The 18,215-nt window shown below is 42.5% G+C and overlaps 1 protein-coding gene across 1 annotated transcript in view; it reads left to right on the plus strand.

Annotated features, from left to right (window-relative positions):
• ATP11C (ATPase, class VI, type 11C) overlaps window positions 1-18,215 on the plus strand; it is a 141,852-nt gene that overhangs the window by 25,559 nt on the left and 98,078 nt on the right. The window contains exon 2 of the mRNA XM_006874981.1: window positions 12,567-12,732. Within this exon, the coding sequence (XP_006875043.1) occupies window positions 12,567-12,732 (166 nt within the window). The remainder of the gene's footprint in view (window positions 1-12,566; window positions 12,733-18,215) is intronic.

Raw genomic sequence — 18,215 nt, forward strand, 5'->3', positions numbered from 1 at the left:
TGGAGTTTACATATTATTTACGTAGTTCGTTAACCTACATTCTCACCATCTTTTTTTTTTTTTTTTTTACCATAATCCCATTTAGAGTCTTTTGCAGTCATCTCTGGGTATACACAGTTTTTTTAAGTGAAGTGATCTTATTTTAATAATTAAATTGAGGGGTACAACTAAGTTGTTTCTCCCAGGTCTCACGTCAAAGGAAACAGAAACGTACATAATATTTTTCAGGGCTGCGTCTTTATTGATGCTCCTGCCCCTCTCCAAACCTTGGCCTGAAAACCTTCGCATAAAGGGAGGATACTTATTTCCAGAGAAGACTTTATCTTTAAGATATAAACTGAGCACAGAAGTTGTCTGGCCACGTTATCATGGTTGAATTGAAAGCTGGAAACTCTTCAGTGGAGATTCAGAACTCGTACCTCACAGTAGTGTGGCTTTGAGAATTTAATGAAGCCATGTACCAAAATGGAAATGGACTTTTAAATTAATTTATTTTTTACCAACTTCTTTTGTTGCAGTTGTTAAATAATAACCAGGTAGTGCCCTATACTTATGGATGTAGTAGCTCAAAATACCAACTGAGAGGGAAGGTGTCTTCACATCAAGTATCAGTCTTGTAAGAAATAAGAAAGAAAGAGACAAGGAGAGAATGTGACTTCAACCGCGGGCAGGTTTATTCAGAATAAACCTGGGAGAGGGAACTCAGTCAAGAGAGACAGAGAGCCCACTTGTCCCTTACAGGCTGGCATATTTAAGGTGGTGCAGTCCTGGGTAGAGTAATAGTAATGGGAGGATCTGGGAGGGGGTTTTGGCGGGCTTTTAATGTGCTGAGTTATGGAGATGTTCCGGAAACCAGAAATTAGGGGGTGTGGGTGGAGGACTCTTGTAACAAAAATTAAGCTTTCAGGAGACTGAGGCTTAAGCAGGATTTTATTCAAAGACATTTTCGGGGCAGCTGCAATGCCATTTTGTTGATCAGGAGCAGGGCCCTTCAAATCCTATCCCTTCTGTATACAGGATTGATAGGATGGGCAACTTAGATACTGGCTACCTAAAATAGGAGGATCCAGGAGAGGGTTTTGGTGGACTTTTAATGGGTGGAGTTATGGAGATGTTCCGAAACTACATGCAAAAGTTAGACAGTGAATAAGGAAGATCATAGAAGAATTGATGCATTTGAGTTATGGTGTTGGAGGAGAATATTGAAAGTGCCATGGACTGCCAAAAGAACCAACAGATTTGTGTTGGAAGTTGTGCAGCCAGAGTGTTCCTTGGAGGCCAGGATGGCCAAACTTTGTCTCTCATACTTTGGACAGACATATTGTCAGGAGAGACCAGTCGCTGGAGAATGATATCATGTTTGGTACGGTGGCGGGACATAGAAAAAGAGGAAGACCCCCAGTGAGATGGATTGGCAATATTGCATCATCAGTGGGCTCAAGCGTGGCAACAATGGTGAAGTTAGCCCAGGACTGGTCATTGTATCGTTCTCTTGTGCATAGGGTCATTATGAGTTGGTACTGACTTGATGACACCTAACAACAACAAACCTGAAATGAAGGGGCTATAATGGCATGAAGTGACTGGTTACAAGTTTTCAAGAGGGAGTTTAGTTTCAGAGTGTGTGGGGGAAGGTAGAATCCCCACTGACAAGTCTTCATCTTGTCTAGACAGATCTGGTAAAAGGAGATGGGGAATAAGATTCTTATGATTCAATAGTAAATAATTGTTATCATGACTAATTGTGACTGTCACAACTGCAAAGATAGAAGTTTTGTAACAAAAACGGGGCAGTCGTTAATCTTATATTCCAGGAACAGAAGACCCTAGGAACATCAAGGGAGAAGAGCATGAGTGGAATGTGGGACCCTATCCAGAGAAGCAGCGACACCAGAGATGGAGGCAGAGATGAGGACATGGAGAGATAAAGCAGCTGAGGACTCTAGACTCATGGAAAGAGAAAGGCTGTGTGTTGTTGGCCAGGAAGCAAACTTACAGAATGTGCCCTTTGGTTGTTTAAATGATTATATATTCCTGAGTATTTTTGTGTATACCCACTGCCCCCTCAAAAAAACAAAACAAAACACAAAAACCACAGGGAATAGAAGCAAATACTGTTGAATGATGATGCATGGAGGAGACTGTAATCATTGCAATGAAAGGATGAGTGTAAAACTGATGCACTCCCATGTAAATTATCACCCAATTCAAAATAAAAATTAAACAAAATCCAATGAAAGTTTAAAACACACACACACACACAAACCGATCTTTACAAGTTGGCCATTTCCTCCAAGTACTTTGCTATCTGTATGATACTTACAACTTTTCCTGGAACCATGCTTTCAATGGCTTTACTGAGCACGCTCGAGCATGTTTGTGAATTGCCAGGCTTTTCTAGGAAGCATATGATCACCTTTATAATAATGATAATATCACTGAAACGGAAAAGAAAACCCTGCTCAGGCCAATCAGGCACCTCTTTTGCAATAGAATTTGTGCTCTAGCTCGGGTTTCTTATCTCTCCTTCCACTGTAATACAATTCTTCTCTTGTGACCTAGAAAGGAATTTTTGGATGAGACGTTTTCTCTTCCAGGTAATGATATTGGTAAAAGCATCCCCTTCTCCATACCCCGCCACTCTCCCCACCCCTAGACAACACCCTGTTATTCTGTTCATTGCCTTTGTTAGGTAGTACTACTTTCTGCTGAGATGGAGTTTTCTTACCTATGAGATCTCTAAATAGGATCATTTTCCAGCCCATGGCACCTCTCCACGAAGAGCATCTACTTAGTCCTTATGTGTATCTTGGTACAGTTTTGAATCTTCAGTGTACACTACTGCAGTGGCTCTCTTGGGGGGTGTAGGGGGAATTCAATGTTATCTCAGTGAATACCTAGATTGTCTCTCTCCTCTTACATGATTTACCTGCCTGCAGCCACAAGTTCAGTGGAGCTTTCCTCAAAAGTTCTAGCCCTCACTTCTTTCTTTTCTTTTAGAAGTTTTTATTGTGTATTGAGTGAGTGAAGGTTTACAGGGCAGACCACCATTTTTACATTCAGCAAATCATTGTAAGGAATACAATACCCTCCACGCACCCTTAGCCAACAGTATTTACCTCTATTATCTTTTTTCTTTTTGATGTACACATACCACATTGTAAATATATATTTGTTTAAATGTCCAAAGGGCACATTTTGCAAGCCAGCTTCTTGCCCATAGGCACACTGTCTTTCACAGACCATGCGCCTTTAGTCCTCTGCTGCTCTGTCTCTCTTATATGCCATCACCTCTGCCACTATCTCTGTTGTTGCTGCTTTTCTGGTTAGGATCCCTCACTCCTCTCATGTTCTTCCCTCTTGATGGTCCTAGGATCCTCTGTTCCTGAAATGATAGAGTAACTGCTCCCCCCTTTTAGTTGCATCTCTTCTATATTTATAGTTGTGACCATCGCCATTAGACTAGAAAACAATTACTCGTGATTGAATCATAAAATCCTATCCCCCTCATCACCACTCCCATCTGAGATGAGAAACACTATTCAGTAGGGTTTCTAACTTCCCTCATTCCGACACTAAGCATCCTCATGAAAGCTTGTAAGCCAGCCACTTCGTGCCTTTGTTGTTGTTGTTAAGTGACGTCGAGTCGTGCCTTTATAACCCCCCAATTTTGAGAGCCGAAGTCTAAGTTGCCCACCCCTATCAACCCAGTGTACTGAGGAAGCATACTTGATCCTATATATGAAGACTCCGTCCCTATTTGGTTGGAATTTGGGGCAGCTTCGTCCATAATCAAGGGTCCAGTTGATCAGGTTGTAGCAATTTACACTTGCTCCCTGTATCATACTTCTTTATCTTCAGCTGGTCAAATTCTGATCGGCAAGCCATCCAAGCTAGGGCAAACGGGTACTGTCTGCGAGTCTGGGAGTTCTCGCATGCCTACCCCTTCTTCAGATCAGCTGGCTGCTTCATTCTTAACTTTGGGCTCGGGAGTTCACACATCTCCCTGAACTTTAAACCAACCAGCCCATCCTCTTCTCTCTCTTATCTCAAGGTTATTGGGCATCTATGGAATATAGCCCAGGTATTCTTTGCTGCACCTAGCTGTCACTTCTTATCATGGGCTGTTTATTGTCTGCAAGATGGGAACAGTCTGTGCTACAAAATACTGGTATTTGACAGCACTGATACTTTACAATACAAAAGCTGTAAAGACAAATGAGGTCTTTGGAGAAAGTAACAGAAAGTCTTGAAATGAAGTAATAGTCAAGGTCAGGCCACTGAGAGCTGCTTCGAAGTCTGAAGGAATCTAGCCAGTCTTCAAATGCTTCCTTTGCTGTTTCCCCTTGGAAGTACACAATCACAGAGCCCCAGTTGCCAACTTCTGGGCAACTTTATAACGATCTCAGAGCCTGGTAAAAGTTGCCAGCAAATCTGCAACGTGCTCTCTTCGATTTTACGGCCATTGTTAGCAGATCTACCTGGTCGGTATAGAGACGGCTCCGTCTTCAGCTCCTGCCTCTGAGGTTTGCGTTTTGTTCTGTTCAAGTGGGGCTTTTGAGGTCCTGGGGCCTTCTTTATACTTACTTTGATTAGTCTGTGTATTTACTGAGGACAAGCACATATGCTTAGAAAGATTGTAATTCAGCCCCACTATTGGGCTTATCTCTTAAGAAGTTGTTTAAGTCCCTCCCTGTTTAGATTTGTCAGAACTTGAACTGCCGAACTTATGGTTCAAACTGACTTTTCAGTCCAGTGCATTAACCCACAGCACCACACCAGGATTCCGTAGGTATGGGTAGGAAAAGTGAAAAGTCACTTCTGAGGCAGTGTAGTTGCCTGTGCTGAATTTATCCCAAACTTATGAAGTTTGGACCTCTATGATCAGGTTCTGGGTTGGGAGAAATGTTGTTAACCATCAAAGTGGAGTTGCTGAACCCCAGCAGGAACTTGGAGAGACTCAGTTTACTCTCCAAGGAAATAGTCCTGTTACATTCTGGAATCACTATATGCTCTATTAGCTATCCTGTAAGAAGGCTGCATGTCATCTTTATAGCCATAGTTCTGTAGCCCTGAGGTCCTTGGAGGAGTCATGGTGGTGCAGTGGTTAAAGCTGCAGCTGGAACCCAACAGCCGCTCTGTGGGAGAAAGAGGTGGCAGTCTGCTTCTGTAAAGATGACAGCCTTGGAAACCCTATGGGACAGTTCTACCGTGTCCTGTAGGGCACTATGTGTTGGAATGGACTTGACGACCGTGGATTGGGTTTGGGGAGGACTTTGGCAGTGAAGGCATGGTTGGGAGGGAGAATCAGATTGGAAACACTTCTAATTGACTAGCTCTGGTGAAAAGAAACTGTTCCGTATATCTCGTTTCGGTAATGAATGTAGCTCTGAGCTTCCAAACAGGGCACTTTTCGTATACTGCCCTCACAGTCACTACTGTTCCCTCCACTTTGTGCTTGCTGCTCTTGAAGTGTTTGCATGGGACTGAATATCCATTTGCTACAGCAGTTTCTTTTTAATTAAATGTGCATTCATTGGTAAGACCTAATTATAAACAATCTTTGTGTCTAAGGGTGAACTGTCTATTCCCATAGTCTTTTGGGTCAGGTGTTTGAGAATTTCAGTTAATGTGACCATAATTAAGCTTTAAAGGCAAGAAGACACAAAATATCCCATCGCAGTCTTGCTTCACTTGCTCTGACAAAGGCAAGAGAGATAGCTTAATCGCTTAAAGAAGAATGCAGTAAAAGCAAAGTCAGAAAAGTGTGATGTTGAGAATTGTGTTAGAGTTATGACTGTAAATTACACATCAGGATTGTGAGTCTTGACTGGTTATAAAGCCTCAGCAAATTGACCACAGAATACACAGTAGTGATTTCAACCGACCCTAGTACAGAAAGCATCAAACTTAGAATCATCACCTAGGGTGATGTGTGGCTCTATAGGATCAGCACTGGACTGCCAACAACAAGGATGGCAGTTCAAACCCACCAACAGCTCCTTGGAAACCCTATACAGGGTCACTGTGAGTTGGAACCGACTTGGCATCACTTAGCAACAACAGTACAGAAATGTTGACACCGGGGAGCGTTTACATAGATGTCTAAAAATGTGATGAGGTGCTGCTCTACCTTTCTTTCAGATCTGGGTTCTGCAGGTCTGATCTCCTAGTGCATCTGATGAGAAAGTAGCTCTGGGGCTGGCTTATGGGGACTAGATGAGATCATAGCCAAGCCATGAGGTTTTTAATGAGGATATTTGGCTCCTTTTTGAGAAAATAACTTACTTGCTATATGAACTTGCCGAAAATCATTTGATGACCAGTAAAGATAATACCATAATTGCTGGGGATGACATTGGTAATTACTTGCTGACCACCTGTTCTGCTCTGCAGCATATCGTTTACAACATGATGTATTGAGGGAAAATCTCAGTTTGTGAGAAGTTTCAAGTTGTTCAAGAGGGCACTATGTGAGATTCTTTTCTATTTTTATCCAGTGAAAAGCAAATTATTTTGAATGGTTTCAATTACTTAAAGAAAATATATAGGTCCGGGGCTAACTTCCCGCACTAAACATGTATAGGATATTACTTAAGGGCATCACGGACTCAAAGAGAGTTTGTGGCAGTAAGTCTCAGCTGTGGGTTCAAATTAGAATCATCATCTGGGGTGCTTCCAGAACACATTGCATATTAATGATGAGTGGCCAGATCTGCCAACACCTGGCGTAGATGGAGAGGTAGACTGTTTCAGAGTCTGTGCCGACCTTTATAGGGATGATTTCTGTTGAGGTCAAGGAGCCCTGATGGCATGCTGGTGAAGTGCTGCCAACCAGAAGGGTGGTTCTTCCAACGCACCAGCCCCTGCATGGGAGACAGCTGTGCCAGTCTGTGTCTATGAGGATTTACAGCCTTGGAAATCCTATGGAGACAGCTGTACTCTGCCTGTAGGGTTGTTGTGAGTCAGGATGGACTTGATGGCAGTGGGCATGGTGGAGTTCTTTTAAGGTCTCTAGTTTCTCTCTGGCACCGTAGTGGTTACAAATCAGGCTGTGAACCACAAGGTCAGCAGTTTGAAACTACCAGCTGTTCCACTGGAGAAAAGGTGAGGCTTTCTGCTCCCGTACAGATTTACAGCCTCGGAAACCCTGTACAGGGTTGCTATGAGTCGGAACCGACTCCACCGCACACAGTCACCACCACCAGTTTCTCTCAGCGGCCCTGGTGTGACACTGTAGGATAAGCACTGAACTGCTAACTGCAAGGTGGTGGTTGTGTGTCGTCAAGTCGGGTCTGATTCACAGTGAACCTGTATAGAGTGTGTGAGGCTGTTCAAAGCTACCAGGCGTTCCCTTGGAAACAGGGCACACAACAAGAAGTCTCTCAGAAATCACCCCTCTGGAGGCAATCAAGAAGACATAGGGTTTGAGACGGTACTAGGTGAGGAAGTGTCCTCTTGCTCTGTTGTTTGTGTTTATTGAGAGGCTGTATTTTGGTATAATGTACTTTTTTTTTTTTTTTAAGAAATCCAGTTTATACTTTGTTGTTGTTGCTAGGTACCATCAAGTAGTTTCTGATTCATAGCGACTCTGTATAGGGTTTCCAAGGAGTAGCTGGTAAGTTTGGACTGCCGACCTTGTGGTTCAAACCGACCTTTCAGTCCAGTGCTTATCCTACCTGACATGTCAGGATTCGCCAGTGTATACTGTGGAGGTGTAAATCAGGAGTACAAAAGGTTGATTTCGGTCTTGAGGGAGAAGGTTAAATTGCTTTCTCTTGTTAATCCACATGTTGTAAATCGACACAGTGTTTGGGAACTCTGTTGTAGCATGTGGGAGAACGCATTCCACCACAAGGTCAGTGGTTCAAACTCACCAGCGCTTCCTTGGAAACCGTATACAGGGTCGTTATGAGTCGGAACCAAGTTGAAGAAACTTAACAACAACAATGTGCCAGCATGTTTCAGTCAAGAAAATATTCTTCCTAAGGGCATTGGGACAGGAAGCAGTTCAGCACAGGATGGACTCTTAAGTGGCTACATTTCATTATGAGGTGGCTGGAATCATGAACTCCTACTCCAGACTACACTGTGTACTATACAAAAGAGATTTTTTTTTTTTTTAATGCTTCCTACTTGAAGTTTCTCTGCCTTGGCAAAGGTGCCTCCTATTCAACATCACAGGAACAAAATCCACAGTTTTAACACTACACTTGAAGCAAGTGGAAAATTACGGCGAATTTACACATGAGTTCAGCATTGCCATTTTTATGTGAACCAAACAGTGTTACACAGTTGCAGCAAATTCCACCAGAGATTGCAGGTTCATCAGATTTTAAACTGTTACAGGCATGCCAAGGTCATCTACTTCACCCCCATCTTCAGGTAGCTCAGCCCAAAGCTGCCTGAACTGAGAAGATTGTCCTGGTTAGAAAAATGCTCAGTAGTGAACTTTCTTCTACTTCTCTCAGGCCCCTGTTTTATCTTTTAACAATGATCACAGCCAGGATCAGCAGGAGGCCCTCCACCCCCACCAACTACAGTCCAAGTGAATGGAGAGAGAAGTTACTTAGGCCTGATGAGAAGAGTTGAGAGAGAACGGATAGGGAAAGCTCTTAGCAAAATTGTGAATGCTGTTCAACTGCAAGGGATTCATAAAAGTCGCAGGCCAAAAGGACACTCTATTTTTGCCTTCCTTTGTTGTCTGGAACACAGAAGGCAATTGAGAATTCAAATAATTAATGGCCACAAGTTGATTGAGGGGGAAAGACCTTCATTGGCAATGCACAAACATCCTGATTCACATGGTGCTTCACTGACCCTCTCCTTCCTTTGTCCTTTTCCCCTTTCCTTTTGTAGAATGACCTCAGAACTTTAAGTTCTTTATAGCCACATTTTGTGGGGAATACAGAAACAACCAGATGAATATTTAACAAATTGCAAATGGTAGTGTAGATTCGGTCTTGATAGATCAGTAATTCGAATCCAGTACATTGTAAGGGTTAGGTCTGTTGTGGAGACTACAGTGAGACCTCTTCTCACCTGCCACAAAAGACAGGAGAAGGCAGAAGAAACTATACCTTTGGCAACGTGCATTCACTTTTTTTCTTGTCCTTGTGTGGCGCTGTGGGTTAATGCGCCGGACTGCAATGTCTGCAAAGCCATTTGAACTGCAAGGTCAGTGGTTCTAGCTCCCCAGCTCCTCCTCAGAAACCTTATACAGGGTCGCTATGGGTCAGAATCGACTCGATGGCACTTAACAACAACAACACAAGTGTTATGAAATGGTTATTATGGAATCAGACCCTGTATATTGATGCGTAAATAAAGAAACCAGTCTCTGAATCAAAATGTATTTAGCTACCATTCTGGAAAAGGTACTTTTTTTTACTGGTTTCCAGGGATTGTTTGAAAATTTCCCTGGGAATCACTGACTAATTCTTAGCTTGCAAAGGGCCTTGAACAATCAGTTTTTCTAATGCCCTATCTTTGGGCAGATGGGTAAATAGCTAGCCACCTAGCACAAATACTCACTGACATTTTCAGAAACTCCCTTACCTCATACCAGCCTGGAATCCCCAAAGTTAGCCAGTGATTCTCTGCAGATGTTAAATACAAAACCTTACAAAGTGATCCTTTATTATGCTTCCATGAAAATATGAGGTAAAAGATTTTATCTGTAATTTGCAGTGAATTTTATGTTATTAAACCAAAAAATTCATCTTTCACTCTGGTGGTGGTGATGGTGATGTGCCATGGAGTGGGTTCTGGCTCATAGTGAGCATGTATAGGGTTTCCAAGGCTATGAATCTGTACAGGAGCAGAAAGTGCCATCTTTCTCATGTGGAACTAGTGGTAGTTTTGAACTGCTAATCTTGAGATTAGAAGCCCGACTTGTAACCACTATGCTACCAGAGCTCTTTATTTTTCACTGTAGTGTCTACATATGCTGTTATTATTAAGTGGCTTTGAGTCAATTCTGAGTCATAGGGACCCTGTGTAGGGTTTCTAAGGAGCACTCATGAGTTTGAACCACCCCACCTACCTTGTGGTTCAAATTGACCGTACAATCCAGTGCTTTATCCCATAGTACCACACCAGGATAAGGCACCAAAAAATCATACCGGAAGACATCCAAAAATAGCAGATATTTGGGAAATTTTGCAAGGTGTAAATAATCTTGTTAAAAATGATTATTTTGGGAGGGGGCAAGGAATTAAACTTTTGACCTTTAAATGGATCACTGAAAGCAAGGAAAATCTATGTGGTTGTATCAGAGCAGTTTGGGAATGATGTTTAAAAAAAAAAAAAATTATGGGAATATATACATGGATATTGATTTCTGTCATGCTTTCTTTCACTCTTAAATATTTGCTAGTCTCAAACTTTATCTAGTATCATCACAGGATACGCTCTCAAATTTATACAATACTTTATTTCCAAGCAACTTTACACATCTTTCCAATGTATCCTCATCTCTAGGATGTTGTTGTTAGGTGCCGTCGATTCGATTCCCACCCATAGTGACCCTGTATAGGGTTTCCGAGGAGCAGCTGGTGAGTGTGAACCACCGACCTTGCAGTTTAAATGGCTTTGCAGTGTGACGCCTCAGTGAAATTACATGGTGAGCCTAATCTTCGACTTCTAGATTCAGCTGATCTACTTTAAAAAGTTTTAAAGGGACTTTAGAGGTACGTAGGGTGAAATGAGTCCTGGTGTGGCACTGTGGGCTAATGTGTCACACTGCAAAGTCATTTGAACTGCAAGGTTAGTGGTTCAAGCTCACCAGATGCTCCTTGGAAACCCTATACAGGGTCGCTATGGGTCAGAATTGACTCGACAGCACTTAACAGCAACAACAAGGGTGAAATGAAACTTTGACAGTAGACTCTAAGAGATTGGAAAGGAAATCTCTCTTCTATAAAGATGAATAGACACTTCACCGGAAGAGGACATTCAGCAGCCAACAAACATATGAGGAAGTGCTTGTGATCATTAGCCATTAGATAGATGCAGATCAAAACAACATTGAGATACCATCTTACCCCAGCATTAATAGCAAAGTTCAAAAAGAAAAACCAAAGAATAACATGCTGGCCAAGGTTTGAAGGGACTGGGACCCTCCTGCACTGCTGATGAGACTATAAAATGAAATAGCCACTGTAGAAAAAGATAGGGCACTTTGTCTGAAGATTAGAAATAGAAATACCTATGACCCACTTGGTACATATTCTCCAATAATAAGAACCATGACACGAATAGATATATGTATGTTGTTGTTGTTGTTAAGTGCCATCGAATCGGTTCCAACCCATAGCGACCCTGAACAGGGTTTCCGAGGCTGTAAATCTTTACGGGAGCAGAAAGCCTCATCTTTCTCCCGCGGAGCAGCTGGTAGTTTCGAACTGCTGACCTTGCGGTCCACAGCCCGATTCATAACCACTGTGCTATCAGAGCTCCTTATACTCTTGTTTATTGCAGCACTATTCACAATAGCCAAAATTTGGAGACAGCCTAAATGGCCACCAATAGAAGAATGGTTAAACAAACCTTTGGTACATACACACAATGGAACACTATGCGATGTTGAAGAATATCAGTAAATCTGCAAAGCACCACAAGGTGGATGAACCTGGAGGACTTTATGCTAAGTGAAATTAATCAGTTAAAAAGGACAAATATTGTTTGGGACCACTATTGTAAAGAGTTAAGAAAAGGTTTTCAAGCTAAAAGACATATTCTTGGATGGTTACCAAGAATGGGAGGGCAGGGAGAGTTCACTGGCTAGAGGATAGACACATGTTAACTTGGGTGGCTGCGAAGGCAATCTACAAGAGGGAGGTTGGCTGAAGAAAGCTGAAAATAGGGGAGGACCCAGGGAGGAGTGCAAGAGTTAAAGGGAATAGAATAAAGGTAAATGCTGTTAACTGATGGTACATGGAGGGATCATAATCATATACACTGACGTGAACAGTTTTCAAAATTAAAAAAAAAATTTTTTTTGAAAGGGGTTTTAGTGGTATGTAGTGTGAAATGACACCTTGACAATAGACTCACTCAGAAAGGATGTAGAGGAATATCTCTTTTCTATAAAGTCAAAGAATTGCTAAGTTTCTTTGTAGAAGTAGTTGATTATTCCATTTTTAACCTGTATACTTAAAAGTGATTAGTTAATGTCAAGAAGTAATTAGCATCCTGTCTTCTGCTGTCTGATATGGTAGGTGACAAGGTTGTTGTGATAAATATTTCTGGCCTTTTCTTAAGTCAGGGTGCTGCTGTGATGAAGATGTTTGGGGTTCTTTTGGGCAATGGATGAAAGGAAACAAGTGGCAGGGAGGATAAAAACTTTATCTGGGATATTTACTTTACTTGAAACATTTTCAAATTGAGGTGTTGGATTGAAAACAATAGGTCCAAGTGACACGTGTACTAGTCTTCACTAATTAAGCAACCAAGAACTTGGTAAAGCTTGAATTTCCAAGCAAGGTGTTTTCCTCTCCCAACTACTTTACCTCCTCAGATGACAGCAAAGCATGCTTAGACAAGAATTCTGAGCTCTGAAGAAGCACAAAGAAATGGGACAGCAAACTGATTTTCACTCTTTCTCTTGGTCAGTGTGCTGGAGAAGAGCAGCGAGTTGGCACCCGCACAGTGTTGGTTGGCAATCATCCAGTTTCAGAAACAGAAACTTACAACACACGATTTTGTGATAACAGAATAGTCTCATCTAAGGTAAGGCTCTGTGTATGTGTGTGTTTTAATTCAGTGGTTGTTCGTAGAGTGAGTCAGATAGTGTGCTTACGTTTATTTATGCTGCTGAGGGAGCTGGTTAATTTTATATGCTCACATGGTTGTGCACTTACATAGATCCGTATACCAATTGTAACCACTATTCCACTGAAAGGCAGTTTAAAAAATTACCGCGTTATCACATTAGAGCTGAAAGACCGTTCACTAGCTTTCCATTGTGATTCACAGTACCTGTTGATTATGCATATTACCTTAAGCTCTCAAGTGTGCTAAAAGTAGGAATTATTTATTGCGCAAAGCTTCCTGAATTGCCCTTAAATGGCTGCGCTAAGAAGCAATTGATTTGCATTCTTTTTGAGGGGGTGTTGTCCTAGAATAAAACTCATTTATGTTTTTCGATTTCCCTGTCCATGCCTTCCCTACACACACACACACACACACACACACACACACACACACACAATCCTAGTACATCCCTGGGTGGTAAGAGAATTCAACCACTGCAACTGGGTCACCATTTAATTAATGTTTGCATTTCTGCATGGTGTAATGCTAAGAAGAGTGGCCGGAGAGTCTGAAGAGCTGGTTTCGAATCCTGGTCCCACCAATTCCTGGCTTGTAACCTTGGCCAAATGAATCTCGCAGAGTCTATCTGTATGAGATCTTTGGTGAAATGGAGCAGTACCCCCTATGTGAACACAATTGTTATAGCTCTAGTACCTGACAGTCTTCATTTTGCAAATACTAGTTTCCTTTCTGTTTGGTGTTTATTATTATTATTGTGGTAATCATTAAAAAAAAAAAAAGGACTTTGAGTCCTGGAGACCCTCTGTGTGTCAGAGTAGAACTGTGCTCCATACTATTTACAATGACTGATTTTTCAGAACTACAAGGGGGCTTCAAAAAGTTTGCTGAACATTTTCATTTTCTTTTATTTCTATTTGTCTATAGATTCTTTGAATCTCCCTTATAGATTCCTAGTCTTTGTTTCAAGGAACTTTAGGGTGAACACTGTATACATACATCCACACATTTTGTTGTTGTTGTTAAGTGCCGTTGAGTCAGTTCCAACCCATAGTGACCCTTTATAAGGGTTTTTCAAGGAGTGGCTGGTAAGCTTGAGCTGCTGACCTTACGGATCAAACTGACTTTGCAGTCCAGCACATTAACCCACAGTGCCACACCAGGACTCCATACACACGCTATATGGGATGTCAAAAAAAATTGTGGAAAATTGGAATTCAAAGATGGGAATTTTTTTCCTTGAACATTTTGAAAGCCTTGCATATGTGTATGGAGTTCTGGTGTGGCACTGTAGGATAAACACTGGACTTTGAACTACAAGGTTAGAGATTCAAACCCAGCAGTCGCTCTTTGGAAATCCTATACAGTGTCGCTATGAGTAGGAACCAACTCAACAGTACCTAAAAACAACTCATATGTATGTATAGCCATTTACACATTATATACATGTACAGTTTGGTGATATTGCAGTCATCATTTTGTACAGTCCTGGTGTGGTGCTGTAGGATAAGCACTGGATGGTTCAAACCCACCAGCTATTCCTCAGAAACCCTATACGGGCTCGCTATGAGTCAGAACTGACTCAGCATCACTTAACAACATCATCACTGTTTCCAAAATTTTCCATCACCCTTAACAGAAGCTCAGTGTCCTCTAAGCAGGTAAAGAGAAACCAAGAAATGTGTAGTGTCCCACAGTTAACAACCTTAGGGAACGGTTACTAGCCTTTGGACTGAAGCACAAGGGGAGGAAGCAGTTACAGGAACCCCAGGATAAAATAATGTAGATGAAATATGCCAAGCAGGAACTTGGTCTTTGGTAGAGGGATTTAGCTAACACTTGGCAAGAGAGCTGGGGTAATTACCCTCATTATCCTTCTGCCATTAGATCTTGTCAGTATCTCTAACTGGCTAAGCCCAACTGGGAGCCAGAGGGTAATGGAACCCGTAAATGCATTCCATCAAAGAAGTGAATCTCCTGAGAAATTAAGCAGCGAGGAGAATGGTGAAGAATGAATCTGTAAGGTCAAATGAAAAAGATCCAGCACAGTCCACTGTTTTTACTCATCAGCATCAACTTTTATTCTTATGAAAAAATTCATGCCTCTAGCCCAAAGGACACATTCGTTTTCATGATCATTGTGGGGTGATATCAATTCAATCAGACCCTCATGTGAAACCTAATACATTAGTTGCCACCAGTGGTCTTCATATATGGTCCAGAAACCCAAAGCCATTGCTGTCTTGTCTATTCCAACTCATGGTTACTGTTTAGGACAGAATAGAACTCCCCCACAGATTTTCCAAGGTTGTCCATTTTTATGGAAGCAGACTGCTAGCTCTTCCTCCCAAGGAGTGGCTGGTGAGAATGAACCATTGACTGTTCTATTTGCAGCCTTTAGTGCTTAACCACTGTGCCACCAGTGCTTCAGTTCATATAAGGTGGTGTTAGTGGTGGTCGTTAGCCCTCGAGTCAGTTCTGAATCATAGCAACCCTATATAAGGTTTCTGAGGCTATACATCTTTACTGGAGCAGAAAGCCTCATCTTTCTCCCATAGAGTGAGTGGTAGATTTGAACTGCTGACTTTGAGGTTAGCAGTCCAGTTTATAATCCACTACGTTACCAGGGCTCATTTCACATAAGGCTGTTGGTGAGTGCCGTCAAGTCAGTTGCAACTCATTGCGACGCTGTAGAGTGTTTCCAAGGAGCAGTTGGTTGGTTTGAACTGCTGACCTTGTGGTTAGCAGTCTAGTCATCCATTTCTTTTCATTATTGAAAGGGTCGATTATAACCCAGCCTGCTGCTATGTGGCTGAGTGGTCTGTACCCGTGGAATTGTGCTACATGGAGACTTCAACATTGACGACAGCTTAGACACTCAGAAGTGGCAGTAGCCAGGTCAGGAGGTCATGGTCCTACCCTTTGAGACTGAGGCAGCTCTGTTTTCCATTCTCCTTTTCTCATCAACTTCTGCTTCCTTGTTCCTTGGTCTCATAATGAGACCTACCTGGCCTCTGCTCTGCTGCTCCAGCAAGTGTTACAAAGCATTACTGAAAAGTGCCTAGTGGGACCCCACTCCCGCCAGGAAGACTCAGCCTGAAGACAAGCACAGCTCTCTCACTTTGTGAGTCTAGCCTAATACCCCTCCCAAGTGTCCAGAGGCATCCCACTTGAGCAGAAAGCTTTCAGCTCTCAGCCCTCTTGCTCCTGTGCTCCGAAGGTCAGTGTCAGGCAGTCTTGCGAGCTTTTCCTGGTTCTGCTGCTGCTGTTTCTCTGCCGCTGCTTCTCACCATCTGCCCTGTCTCCATTGTTACTGCTCTCCTCACTTCCTTCTGAGCCCTCACCAGAATTGCCTTTGACACGCATACTTCCACCAACAGTCTCTGCAAGGTGTACTAGGTCTTTCAACTATTGTTTTTGTTATTGTCGTTAAGTGCCGTCGAGATGGTTCCAACTCATAGTGACCCTGCATAGGGTTTCTGAGGAGCAGCTGGTGGGTTTGAACTGCTGACTTTGAGGTACAGACCTACCTTTTGGTCGAGTGCTTATGCACCTTAACATTTTTCCAGCCTCTATTCATTGGCCCATTCTAAAATCAGTTCTGCATTTTAGGTATCTGAGATACTCCCGGTATCAAATCTTGCCTTGGTTATCCTGTGCTGCTGTAACCGAAAGATGACAAACCAGTGCTGTTAACAAGCAAATGCATTGTCTGATGGTTTAGGAGGCGAGCAGTCAGAATTCAGGGGGCCAGCTCTAGGGGACCGCTTTCAATCTCTGTTGGCTCACAGTTGAGAAGGAAGGTTCTTATCTCCTTTCAGCATCAGTAGGCCCAGTGTTCCCTGGCAATCACCATGTCTTGGCATCAATCTATCCTTGGGCCCAGGAGGTTCACAGTGCAGGGACTCTAGACCCAAAAGACGCTCTCCACTTCCAGCAACTCGTCTTACCAACAACTCTTAATACTGCAATCCTAATACAATAACTAATCATAGGAGGATAGGATGTAGTGTTGCACTCCTGGTGTGGTGCTGTAGGATAAGCACTGAACTGCTAACCATAAGATCAGTGGTTCAGACCCACCTCAAAAACTGTATATAGGGTCGCTATGAATCAGAACCAGCACTATGGCACTTAACAACAACAACAACAGACTATATATAGTGTAGTGGTGAGGAGCCTTGTCCCTGGAGGCAGATCTGGGTTTGAAGTTAAAGTAAGTCATTTAACCGCCTTTCAGTGTTCTTATTTTCAAAATACAGATATTAATAATACCTGCCTCATAGGAGTCCTGTGTGATACTGCTAACCGCAAGGTTGGTGGTTCAAACCCACCTGCCACTCACTGGAAACCCTATATAGGATCGCTATGAGTCAGAACTGACTTGAGAGCACTTAACAACAACAACCTCTAGAATGGTGTCCTGGTGCGGCTCTGTAGGGTAACAGCATTTAAACAATAACAACAATAACCTCATAGAATGTAGGATAAGAACCGAACAGCTAACCCCAAGGTTGGCAGTTCACACCCACCAGTTGCTCCTTGGGAACCTAAAGGACGTGGGAACTAATTCCACAGAACTTAAAAGCAACCATCACCACCTCATAAGACTGTTGTTGTTGATGTTGTCAGGTGCCATCGAGTCGGAACCGACTCATAGCGACCCCATGCACAGCAGAACGAAACAGTGTCCAATCCTGGGCCAACCTCACTACCGCTGCCACACTTGACGCCATCAATGATGCCACCTGGCCAATCCATCTCGTTGGGGGTCTTCCTCTTTTTCTCTGACCCTCCACCCTACCCAGCATGACATCCTTCTCCAACGATTGTTTCCTCCGGACCATATGTCCAAAGTATGAGAGACGAAGCTTAACCATCCTGGCCTCCAAGGAGCACTGTGGCTGCACTTCTTCCAAAACAGATCTATTGGTTCTTTTTGGCAGTTCATGGCACTTTCAGTGTTCTCCTCCAACACCACAACTCAAAGGCATCAATTCTTCTACGATCCTCCTTATTCACTGTCCAGCTTTCACATCCATATGAGGCTATTGAAAACATCATGGCCTGGGTCATGATTGAAAACAACAACATAAGACTGTAGTGAGGATGAAATAAGATAATTCACATAAAGCATATAGCACTGTACTTTATAGTACTGACTCAGTTGATGGTAGTTGTCATTGTTGGTTTCTGTGACTGTGTCGGGTAGTCGTTTTTAAAGGAGAGACCAATGGTTTCACACTTTCACTTTTTATTCCTCGCATTGTCCTTTGACTGTTTGTGTTGGTACCAGAATTGTTTAATTACAGAAATGTACATTTTATAGACTCTGCTTGTTGCCTTCCAAGTGTATGACAAGTGTTGATTTCCTTTTTCCACCCTTCTTCATAGAATAACTTTATCTTAATTGGGTGTTTTTTTGGTTTTGTTTTGTTTGC

This window comes from Chrysochloris asiatica, unplaced genomic scaffold, assembly GCF_000296735.1.
Source record: "Chrysochloris asiatica unplaced genomic scaffold, ChrAsi1.0 scaffold00308, whole genome shotgun sequence".
NCBI lineage: Eukaryota > Metazoa > Chordata > Mammalia > Afrosoricida > Chrysochloridae > Chrysochloris > Chrysochloris asiatica.